The following is an 11,769-nucleotide window of genomic DNA, read 5'->3' on the forward strand; positions in this document are numbered from 1 at the left end:
CTTTGGTGAGGATTTCATGCTTACATATGCACATGTCATGGAAATGATCACTGCCAAAGTGATATTGGCAATGGCGCAACACTGGGAGGTACCAGCTAGACGCGGAGATGTGCCTAATGCTTCCGTCAAAGCATCCGCTGAAGAGGAACACCCCATTTATATTAAGATCCCACAAGGGATGGAGATCCGGGATCAAGTATTGAAGGAGTTGGGTGTGAATTCTGTAATTGAAATCGTATTGTTACTACTTCAAAACTTTACGGCTTGAAACAAGCCGGTAGATTATGAAATCGGTTACTTAGTACAAAATTGATTTTTCTCCAGTGCGCGAGCTGATATTGAGATCAATTGGTACTTTGGTTTCCTTCAAGCACCGAAAGGACATTCCTCTGTGAGGGATCAGCTTTTCTTAACCATTGCTGCTCTACGCACAGGCGGTAGTGATGACTTGCGATCTTGGAAAGCGATAAAAAAGTAAATTTTTGCTTTTGTGTTCGGTTGGTTTGAGTGGAAGGTTCTCATAGATAGGAGCAGAAAGGTTTCGCACCAGCGAGGTGAGAGATATTTAAAGGCTAAATGCCGGTATCAAATTTTGTAGATTTTGGCAGGGAAGTAGTCGCAAAGCAAGCTAGGCTTCTTGAGTCAAGTCCCGCTCGTTAGACACGAACAGGACATCTTAGTGACCTTCATTGCTGGAGGACGCAACACTTCCGCCAACACAAATATTGAAACTTATGTAGCAAAGAAATCGAGTGCACCGACTGCTTCCTATTTTGGCAATGGCTAGGTCGTCTGTTGCCGGGTGAGGAGAAAGGTGTTTGGTCGTGACTCGAAATTTGCTACAGCTGTTCAAATCAGAGAGAACCATTTTACCAATAAGTTCTGTAATCGCGTTAATCACGACGGCCACACCTATTTTACGGAGGCATTCAGTAGTTTTCTTAAACGTGCACATTAGGGGGCTCAGAAATCTAAATGCTCTAAAAAGCATGTGTGATTAAGTACCCAACCGTGGTTGACAAAGTCAGCTCTTCTGTGATTGAAATTTCGCATCATCGCCATGCTGTCTAAGCTGCGATAACTCTGAAAGTCATACCTTACGCGCTCTATCGCAATATTTGTGTCATTCGCTTGCGTCAGAAAACAAGTCATCTCAAAATAAGTTGTGATGCGGTTTATCTCGTTAAGTATCACAGTCCCTCTTCACTTTCCGTTCGAGCCGACTCATCTTAAATAAAACTTAAGACAAGGAATCATCATATATATAGAAGAAACGCAACTTGGTGAACTTGGACCACACATATAATTTAAACGGTGTTTCCATATGGCTTTACGTAATATACGACTGGTATAAATTAACGATTGAGAATATGAGGTGATTACGTCCTTCAGTGCCGAATCGACAACCCAAATCGCAAGACAACCGCCACGTTTTGTAATATGAATATGCCATTCTCGCTGCATTTGGTCAAACATGGATAGGCAAGCAGGAAGGAGTTTTTTTATATCTTGCTGAGACGATTTGTTACAATCAAATGAAAGCTGGTTAAGCGAGGGTGAGACTTCAAGTATTAGGTGAGGAACGTACCCTACAATTGTTCGATAATATAGGGCTGGATCATTACTTTTGATTCTTGAAAATGTCACATTTCCTTGAAGTGTGACTTGAAGCATAGCAATAGCAAGCAAAGCTGACGTCGAGTGCTCGGAAGATCATGAAGTCATTGCTCATCTACCAGTCTTTATCTCTTACTAGTTAATTGTATTGAATATTTGATGAATATTGTGTACATCCCACTGCTAACAATAAAGTTATTAACACTCTAATACAAAAAAGCCTAGAATTCATACGTAGCAGAGAGATATGGTGTCTGTGCATGATGATGGTGGGATGCTCTGTGTTCACGTGGAGGCTCAAGTTTCGGCAATCTGTCCCTAATAATTCCCACATTGTGATGACCATTCGCTTGTGCAGCCGCAGCAGCTTGAGCATTCTCGACAAAGAGGCAGTCAAACAAATCTTGGACATCTGATTCAAGAATGCGCTGCTGTGGTGGATGATGCTGTTCTGCTGGCGGTTGCGATGGCCATAGCAAACCACGCATTGGAAGTGAGCCCGTGGGAGGTGGAGGTCGACCAGGGAACTCGAATCTCGGACGAGGCAACGTCGCCACGAGATTAGCTGAGCCCAACAACGAATCTTGACGCGATGATGGACCAGCACGGTGCTGTGTTCGACGGTGCCGAGTCAAATTACCTGCGGTACTAAATGTCTTGCCACAACCAGGAAAGTCGCACGTATGGGGTGTACGCGCAAGATGCACTTTAAGATGAGGCACCAGTTTTTCTCGACTGGTAAAGACGCGTGTACAATGGGCAGCTGGACAGCTAATCTTGCGCATTGCGTGCAATTTACGGTGTCGAGCGAGATTTCCAGACGTACTAAAACGTTTACCACATTCACTTACAGGACACTGATGTGGCTGCTCTCCCGTGTGGGTCTTGAGATGTTCATGAAGTGTAAATTTACGATGAAATCGTCCTCCACAATTCGGAACTGGACATGAAAACGGTCGATCTTCGGACGGCGCAGCACGACGAGACGCGCCCGTTCGACGGAGACTGGCAGTGACATTCGCCTCGGAATTGATGTTGGCACCAGGAGCAAGATTAGAAATGGCACCACTTGGGAGATTAGCATGTGGAGTGACAATATCTTGATGGTGGAGTGAAGTACTTCGTTGTAAGTAGAACGGTGGGTCTCGAGCATTGTCACTAAGCATCGCCTGCATAATCGAGTGGTACCTACACACACCACAAAGGTCTCGTCGTAATGAAGAACAAGAAAGAGAGGAAGGGCACAGTTCCTTGGCGATTGTACAGTGACCTGACTTGGTACGTTCAAAAATACTCTTGAGGGTGTGGTTGTTGTTGTCACAATTGTCCAGTTTGCTGCCACACTTCTGCGTATGTTTGCAAGCCTATCAACAGATCCGTCCAGACCATTCTTAGGGGAAGGGAGACTTGAATAGGACACATCATATGCTTGCATGATTATGGCTTGGCTGGCTGGTAGTCATGATTGTACCGTCCAGGGGTAGGGAATTGAGTTCTACTGATGGACGAGCGCTAGTATATTCAAAGAATTGATTGGTGAAAAATGCCTTAGTGTTTTTTATCTCAACATGGACGAGACAAAGTGGATAGGCGCTGGCTACGTGGATCCCGATAGATGGGTTTGTTGTAGCCACACCAAAGATGCACAAACACACAAAAGCTGGCTCGCCATCGGATAGGCTTCTTATACGATGGCAATTATTGTAACGAGTGTCGTTCTTATGTAGTGACAATATTCTTATTGGTGGCGTATAGTGACTAAGAGATAGATTTGCAAATGTAACTGTGCTACTTCGACTTGACCTTCTTCTTGTCTTCACCATCATAGCAGCGAGCAATTCCTTTATGCTTCACATATTGCTCTTATAGACGCAAGAATTATTCGTTTGCAGTCATTGTGGTGCCAATACGCTCTGCAACGGACCAAGCCCTAAGCTTTGTAGAGATCCAAGCGTTTCAGAATCAGTGCCAGAAGGACAAGCTGCTCACTCATAATTCACTTGACACAGGATTCCTCACATCTACAAAAGCAGATCGAACAGATTGATGCGATCTCGACAGTTTTTGTATAATAGATGACAAAGGCCACAGCACAATGACATCACATGTCCTTTCGTATCAGGTTATTATAGGTACCACTGTATTTACAGATCCTGCGTCTAAATTAGCATGAATTACAGTACCATTTGGAAATCAATAGATCCCCTTTTGGGTGTTCATCAGCTTACTGATCAGCATAATTGCTAATTTCAGGCCTACAAAAGTTCATGCCTTGTTAACTTCCAGCATAGACATGTACGATTGATCAAATTGTGACGTCCAAAAGACACCACATGCTTGAGATCCTGACTGCGTTGCAACGTTAAAAGCATCTCCATCATCCTACCCGTGACTTTGAGCTGAAATAGAGTCCCCAGATCAAAGTTCTCGCTGCTAGTATTCTCGTCTTTTGAACTATTAGCAGTGCATGCCAACAAAGACTTGCTCCCATCAATTGTACTTGAAGTATTAAAATTTTAAGGTTAAACATTTATTTCAAGACAAATTTGTCATTTTAGACCGCTGATGTATATGCAAAATTATCACCAATACTCATCAAAATATTCAGTAGATCCAGAATTATCAAAAGAAATGATATCTTCAAACCGACCAGATAGAACAATTGCCGAATACATTCTAAAGACTGTTTTATTAATGTTTTCACACATAGACTTGCGTATTCTATTTGGAACCCACAATCATGGCTCATCTGCCATTGTATTTCTACCTCATCCTCCGGTAGTGATTTGATCAACCTCATCCTCTGGCAGAAATTTTGTAGACTTCATTCTCTGGCGGTGGCACTGTATCAGTCTTGGTACTAAGGCGTTTTTAGACTGTATATCTTGAGAAGCGCAATATGATAAAAATGTTATGCACACAAACTTGCAAGGAGAAATTGTTACAATAATCTTGGGATTTATCCTATTGTCACATTTTCTTATTAGATTATTTGCAATGTTTGTCCAACGGTTTGGAGATGCAAATTTTGCAAGTTCTAGCTCTTACATTATGTAAAAGCCGCGAGGAGTAATTCTAAACTGTGACAATGGAAACCTTACATGATTAGTATTCCATAGAATACACAGATCACAACGATGACCAAAGGTGCAGTAAAAAAAATGGAGTGTGTCATGGTTCGTATCGGTCACTCTCCTCTGTCAAGAATGCTAGTTGTTTAAATGCTTGACAAAGCTGTCGTTACAAGCTGTCTGCGGGAACGACAACGTCAACTAATTTTCTAGACGCTATCTTTGCCACTTTTATCCTGATCTGTAGCTATTACATTTCATGGTCACCCTCAACTGGTTGTATGGAATGTCAAAGTCTCGGGTACCATAGTGCAAATTACATTTGTCTTCGAATTATTTGGTCGCAGAAAAGATTTGAGACTCGCCACATCGTCAAATTACGGCATAATCGAATTCAAGAATTTTGGTCTGATAACAAAACACGTGGTGATGTACTTATCAGCAGAAAGTGGAGTGCGTAATGGGTTTGTTGGCTCAACAAAATCCGGACAGCTAATTATTATTCTACAAATATGCAATACGTAGGTGATGGGAAATATTTTGAATGTAGCTTTGCGTCGCCATGTCAGTCAAGAATATAATTTTTTCATTTTAATGATTGATTCGAACGTGTAAGGCAAAAAATTAAAAGTGTGAGTATTTTCAGGTGCCGATTGAAAAATCTGTTCTAAAAGGCATTGTTGAAATCTTGGGTCGATGTTATATTACGACCAGCGGCAATACAAGACATTCAAGACATGCGCTTTCCTTTGCTCTCGGCTTAGAGGTCCGAAAGGTCGGTCTTCTACTTAGAGGGGTCCAATAAGCCACACGCGAGTAAATTCGAATTTCAGCAGGTGCAGCGCGGCCTACTGAGAGAAAACGTATTGCTTGTACCCGTGGACGTCGTGGTCAACAAAGTTGTGCCCGTGAAGGAGCGACTCTCACTAAAGGAGGTGAGATTCACAGGCAAGAGTTGTTGGTTTAGATATTCACGTATCCAAATTCGTGAAGGCGTGAGAGTTCTTGGTAAATTAAAGAGCGTTGTCCATTCGCGTATTACGCGCGACAGTCAAAAGTTGCATCCAGTACCCGATGACAATAAACAGGTCAAATACGCTAACGAAATCCGTGCATCTTACAACGGGGATACTAGAAAAATGTTGATGGTGATGCCTAATCTTTAAATGATGATGTTGAAACAGTGATACGTTATCTAGTCCTGCAGATAAATCGTTATACAATCTCAGTTTAGTCTTGGAGTTGGTGAGGGGCCTCAAGGCACCCATGTCCGGCACAGAAGTCTATGCAGGATATAAATTCTAGATTTGATAGGAATGATGTTGCTTAGTGCTGCGGCAGAGCTCGGAAGGCAGAAACGGCGGTGAGCCGAGGTATCAGGATGATACAGACAAAGATTGCGGACTCCATAGTATATCTCAGTTGATACGTGTAAGGACTACAGTACCTCGTTCTCCCTCGACTCTAATTGTGATAAGACGACAAAGAACAGCTACGGGCTGTTGTCTCGTGTGTCTAGTCCGGTAAATACCGGCCACTATCAGTCAAAAGCAGAAAGATCAGACCGCGAGGCTTAGAAGGATGATTGAACACGTTGCGACGTAACGGTAGTCCTGAGTCAGCACTATCACGTGACTAAATCACCGGGAGGAGCATCAAAGCACCGTGAATAGCCAGTGAGATGAAGTATTCACTACTAGATGAAGTGACCGTGGTAGTCCTAGGGGCTGTAATCCCCCACTACCTCCGACGGAAATATTTATGAAAGTTGAAAGTATTACCCCGGAAAATTATTATGTGCAACACAATGCAAGACAATGGTATCCAAGAAAGATCTGAACACAGCATTTAAACTGTGTGAAATTGTCGATGAAGATTTTTGCATAGCGCTAAGTGTGCGGAGTGGGTCAGCGAACTTGAGAATCTTTATGTTTTTGTTGTATGAAAATCACAACGTATGATGAGTGATTCACCATGCGCTTTCCCCCAGATAAGAAGGTCGGTATAAAGCTGGATTAAATATCTAAAACCAAATATTGCGTCACACATAGATGCCTTTTACCGGAAAAATACTGCAACATCGTTAACATTATTTTGTCCAAAGATGAAAGCCACGATGGGTGTCATCTTTCTGCGTCAGACATACTAGCTAAATAGCATATCGTGCATGCTTATGACAAGCTAGATGCAGCCAATAGTAAGCATATGCAGCAGACGAGCATGGTTGGCTGCAATTTGTCTAGTGCCTTCTAAATTATTAATAGTTTGATCAAAGGATGCAGCGATATCCCTCTCGCTGTGGTGAACTCGGGAGGCTTCGGGGGCGGCTGTTGAATGCATAACTGACGTTCAATTGTCTGGAGATACAGCTATTCAGACTGAATCGTAGTGATGCCAAGACCTATTTCGACAACATTTTCGCTCAAAACACGAATAATCGGATGTAATATACGAGTGCATGCGCTTACATAATCGATATGGCATCGACGAGTGTTCCTTCAACGTCGTAAAACCCCATCCTGGGTTGCTTTATCGGGAAGCGGAACCTGCGGCAGATCTCGTGAAAATAAAAAAATGTGCATCCGTCCCAAGTGGCTTGGCCAAGCAAATTAATATAAGAATACAGTGCAAATTATGCCGACATGGCACTAACCCTTAAAAAAGCTCTGAAGGATCATGATTGGAGCTGGGTGCGGCAGAAAAAGCGGCCTTATAGGCTATGAGATTTTACCCCTAAGGAATGTTCCGAATGCTCTTCCGAATCCGCGATGCTTCAGTCTTTGCCTCAGCTGCGCTTTGCTCCAAGTTGCTACCATTGAATATTTTTGTGATCGCGTCTCAGTCTCGCCATTTTGAAAGCCGGAGAGCAAATTATCCATTTCTTGATATATAGCTTGTTACAATAAAGGAAGTCCTTGTCAAAGGTGTACCCGCTTGACGTTAAGCCGTCTTTGATCTATACAATCGAGCATCGTTGCGCAGATGTCGTGACCATCACATTTCTAGAGAGAAGAGATTCTTCTATGCCGAGTATAATTTTTGAAGTCAGGTTGGGCTGGAGCGTATTATTGTGATGGCAAACGCGCTTTCGCCCCGACTTTGGTTTTGTATGTCGAAATAGCGGCGTCACCAATTTACAAGGCGATGCGTACAGCACACGGGTCAGACGCAGCATTTGATTCACTGTTTAAGAGTTTGGGACGCAAAAAGTATATTACTTTTAATGCCGCGTTATCAAAGCGCGATATTGCACTACTTCACCGCTTTGCCTCATCCCAAGGATTGCTGTATGACAGCACTAACTCACATAATCTCTGCGTGTAGTGGTGCCTCATAATGAAGACAAAAGTACAGAATACTAAACGAGCTACATGCTACAGCGACCAACTAGAGATAGAATGGATATACTGCTCCAATAGCGTATTAATGGCAATGCAACATGTATAAGTGAATATGAACAAATGGCTGCATGCGGGAAATGTATCTCCTCGCCGCATCCGACGGCGCCTTCGACTGGCTTGTAGCGTTAACCGAGTACTGACATTCCATCAGTATTAATTACATTTTTGGTCTTTACAGAAGACGCCACCTGTATGGCCAATATTTTGGTCTTTCCGGACCGTCTGAGCAAGTGCTACTGTCAACGATAATCTTACAGGAGTCATAACCAATCTGCTCCTCATGAATGTGTTTTGCTAACATCGCTTGCCAGTAAACATTCGAAATCACTCCTTGACAAAAAACTACCAAAGTGATCGGCACCAGATTGGTCATTTGATTGCTGACCCGCCGCAAATGACTACCCAACAAAGGTTTGAATCGCATTGCTGACATTATCCCCCGGCGTACTCGCGCGGAGGGGCCAGCGAGCTGGAATTTGCTACTCTCACCCGCTGAGTTTACATTACTTAACGCAATACACTCAATTAAATAATATAATTTGTTTTACATAAAGAAGTTGCGAAACCAGGAAGACTTTGATACCAATATAAAGCGTTTCCGGACATAGCGCGATAAATTAAAATCGGCTTGCTGCTAATAAATGGATACACTTCATTGCAAAAGCAGTATAACCATCTTGATGAAATTAAGCGTTCTACGCAAGGTTTGCTACACTACGGCTGAGAGCAACAGACAAATGCATCGTTCCAAACAATTCTCCTCACTCATAAAGTGTCTGCAATCTGTAAGACCAAGTCACGACCGCGCCGTATGGACCGCCCACGGTCGTAGCAATTCAGCGTTGACCAGTACTTTCCTTTCAAAGCAAAGGTGAGGACACCAAGTTTTCATGTGGGCCTACTAAAGTCAAACTATAATCCCGCTCAAACGAGCCACTTGGACGATGCAGACGAATCAACTTCATCACATTTTTTTGTGGCTAAGCTATATTCTACTTGAGAGCAGAGCTGCTGCTCTGCACCTCTGGAGGCACCTTAAGTCAGGCAGTGCCATGGTAAAACTTAGATAGCAAATCCGAACTTTTTGATCTCTACCCCGAACGCACTCCGTAAATCTCGCGATGAGTCGACACGTCATCACAGCCGTCACGAAAGCCACTTGCGGTAAGGTCGGCTATGTCGGCACTGCTAGCTGACCTAGCGGTAGCCCCTTATTCATGAAGCGTTTACTGTAACGGTGGCTACACCAAGTCGGATCCAAGTATTTACGAAGGGTAATCAACAGTCCGGAAATTTTAAGAGTCTTACTTTTCTTCTGGAACGATTACTATGAAACTACTTTCTATGACCTGGCGCGCCCTCGGCCTTTATCATCTTTGAGAAGTATCAGGGTTACTTGTCGCAACGCGCTTCTCACAAGGAGGAGACAACTAGCCTTTCAGTCAGAAAGACCACCGGTTAAGAGCTTCTAGGGTTTAGATGATGGGGTGTGGCCAACTTAAAATGAAGCGAGCCGGCGGGTTCGTCAAATGTATAACCGATATCGAGTGTGGCAGAAGGGATATCCGCCAATATTTTTCGGGGTTACACATACCCTTGTATGAAAGGCTGAGATTGATATCCCTCGTTGGCAAGTATGATCGGGAGCTTCTGCGGCCTGCGACTTGGTACATCCTCTATCTTTGTCTGGTCGGATGAAGAGGTAGAGTCGCCTAGCACAAAAGCTTCATACTAGGTAGTGGGACCGAATCTTGTTCCAAGTTTTTAATTCAATCGGTAGCAGTACCAGCAAGCACAAGAGGGTGAGCAGGACAGCCGACAGCTATGAGTTATCATGCATATAAACCCTGGCAAAAAGTGCTCTGTATCTTTGGAGCCAAAAATTTATAAGTCACCAAGTTGCTTCGAGGAATTGTGCCTTACACCCACTTTCTGCTTCCAGACTCATGACGCTTAAGTCATGCTGTAAATCGTGTCAAAAACCCTGCCCAAAGTTGTCATTTCTTAAGTACAAAAAGTTAAGCAGAACTCTCGACATTGTAATATGTAACCCCTTCACAAGACACACAATTATATCTTCAACATTACCAATGCCTTTTTGTACTGCCTACAGTCCTTCATTTTACGATATACATGACGCCCTCACAACATTGAGGCTGATCATAAAGCCCGATCGGTTGACAACATCACTGAGCTGTATGCCGCACTTTTTCGGAGGAGTCGCTCCTTTTCGAACTACTATCGGCCGTTGCAAAGTACAATAGTGCCCAATTATTTCCTAGCAGGGAGCTTTACGCCTATAAGATGATTTCCCCGACGGCTTTGTCGGTCTACGCTGCGTGCGAGCTCGACTCATGGCGCTTCTTGACCGAGAAACGCTGGTATTACAAAGGGCGAGGGGTTGTCACACTGCCGTATATGTGATATCTGCGAGTATCACGGTGCTGCTATGTAGCAAGAAGATCAATTTCTTTCATTGCCTCCGGTAAGCTCAAAGACATCCCTCGCATTCGAATTGATCCCGGCGGCACAAAACTTTTATTAACATTCACCGCATCATCGAAGAGGCTTGATGTACGTAAATATTTCAGCGCGAGTTGCCATTGTACTGAAACCATGGAGAGCACTTTTGGACTGGATTTTGCCTGAACCGCCGGAGGTGATTGTTGGACGATGTTCACTAATTATTTGCCGCTCTTGATGGGTCAAAAAATTTCGATCGAACACAGTATTCTTAGTTAAGCGGTGCAAACACTGTCGCTTCAACTCTCATAAAGCTGGGCTTAGTCGCATTTCCTCGCACGGCCTCCTTGCTGGGATACCACGTCGTGATGAGCTGGTGCTCCTTCTGGGGTATGTTCGAGTTGACAAAATTTATTCTCTTTTCCCTAGAGATTGATTACTGTAAAGGTTAGCGGTAGCGATCTCACTACAATAGTCGGTCTAGGTTCCCACAGACGCCTGGTTGAGGCAACCCTGTAGGTGTCTGACCAGCAAATAACAGCAACTTTTTTCTTAACTAGCAAAGTTCTCTAGGTGCTTGATAACCGCTTTCGACCTTTGGGTCGCTATATGTGCCATCAGTTTGGGACCGGTTAGAAGCAGAAGCTGTTTTAGCGTCTCGAGCACAAGTTGCGAAACATCTGGTGTTTCAACTACATCTACCAAGCTGCACTGGATTACCGTGCACCTCGCACAGAGGAGTAGTGTTCTATATGAGTCCATGCACAGAGGACGCTTGCGCTGGAGAGCCTTTCAAGATAAACAATACACTAGCCAGTTTTCCGTTGATCTTTCAATAACTAATTTTGGTACAGCTCAAACGTTAACATAGTCTCTCCATAAGTCAATGGATTTCTTGCCTCTCTTGTGAGATCGTAATTTAAAAAGTATAATCCTGAATTGAATAATCAGTTTACCAACCTTTAAGAAACAGTTGCTTCATTTTAATATAATTTAGAAAACACTGCCATCTATTCTTGGACCAAGACCCCAATTGTTCAAGTTGACCAGGAATGTGGTCATAACTTACCTCAGACTTTCTTTTCAAGTTGAACCTCTCGTATGGCATGTTGCCTTTCTCGCTGTGATGACCCCAGGTCCTTAAGAAGATTCGCCTTTTTCCGCTTATTTGACCGTCATTCTATCGACGACCATGCTGCCTTCAAGCCGCTTTGTAG

At 43.5% G+C, this 11,769-nt stretch overlaps 2 protein-coding genes across 2 annotated transcripts; both read right to left on the bottom strand.

Annotated features, from left to right (window-relative positions):
• Positions 1-918: 918 nt before the first annotated feature.
• Positions 919-1,796, bottom strand: PHALS_14582 (uncharacterized protein). Its single transcript, XM_024727774.2, has one exon. The coding sequence runs from the start codon at positions 1,672-1,674 to the stop codon at positions 1,225-1,227; it is 450 nt and encodes a 149-aa protein (XP_024578318.1). The 5' UTR covers positions 1,675-1,796; the 3' UTR covers positions 919-1,224.
• Positions 1,797-1,838: 42 nt separating this feature from the next.
• On the bottom strand, positions 1,839-2,792 carry PHALS_12260 (hypothetical protein F444_10866; the record flags this gene model as incomplete). The annotated part of the gene is made up of 1 exon (XM_024727775.1): positions 1,839-2,792. One exon carries the CDS (start codon positions 2,790-2,792, stop codon positions 1,839-1,841), a length of 954 nt encoding a protein of 317 aa, XP_024578319.1.
• Positions 2,793-11,769: the final 8,977 nt, after the last annotated feature.

The sequence above is a fragment of the Plasmopara halstedii genome (assembly GCF_900000015.1).
Source record: "Plasmopara halstedii genome assembly, contig: Scaffold_614, whole genome shotgun sequence".
Lineage (NCBI taxonomy): Eukaryota > Oomycota > Peronosporomycetes > Peronosporales > Peronosporaceae > Plasmopara > Plasmopara halstedii.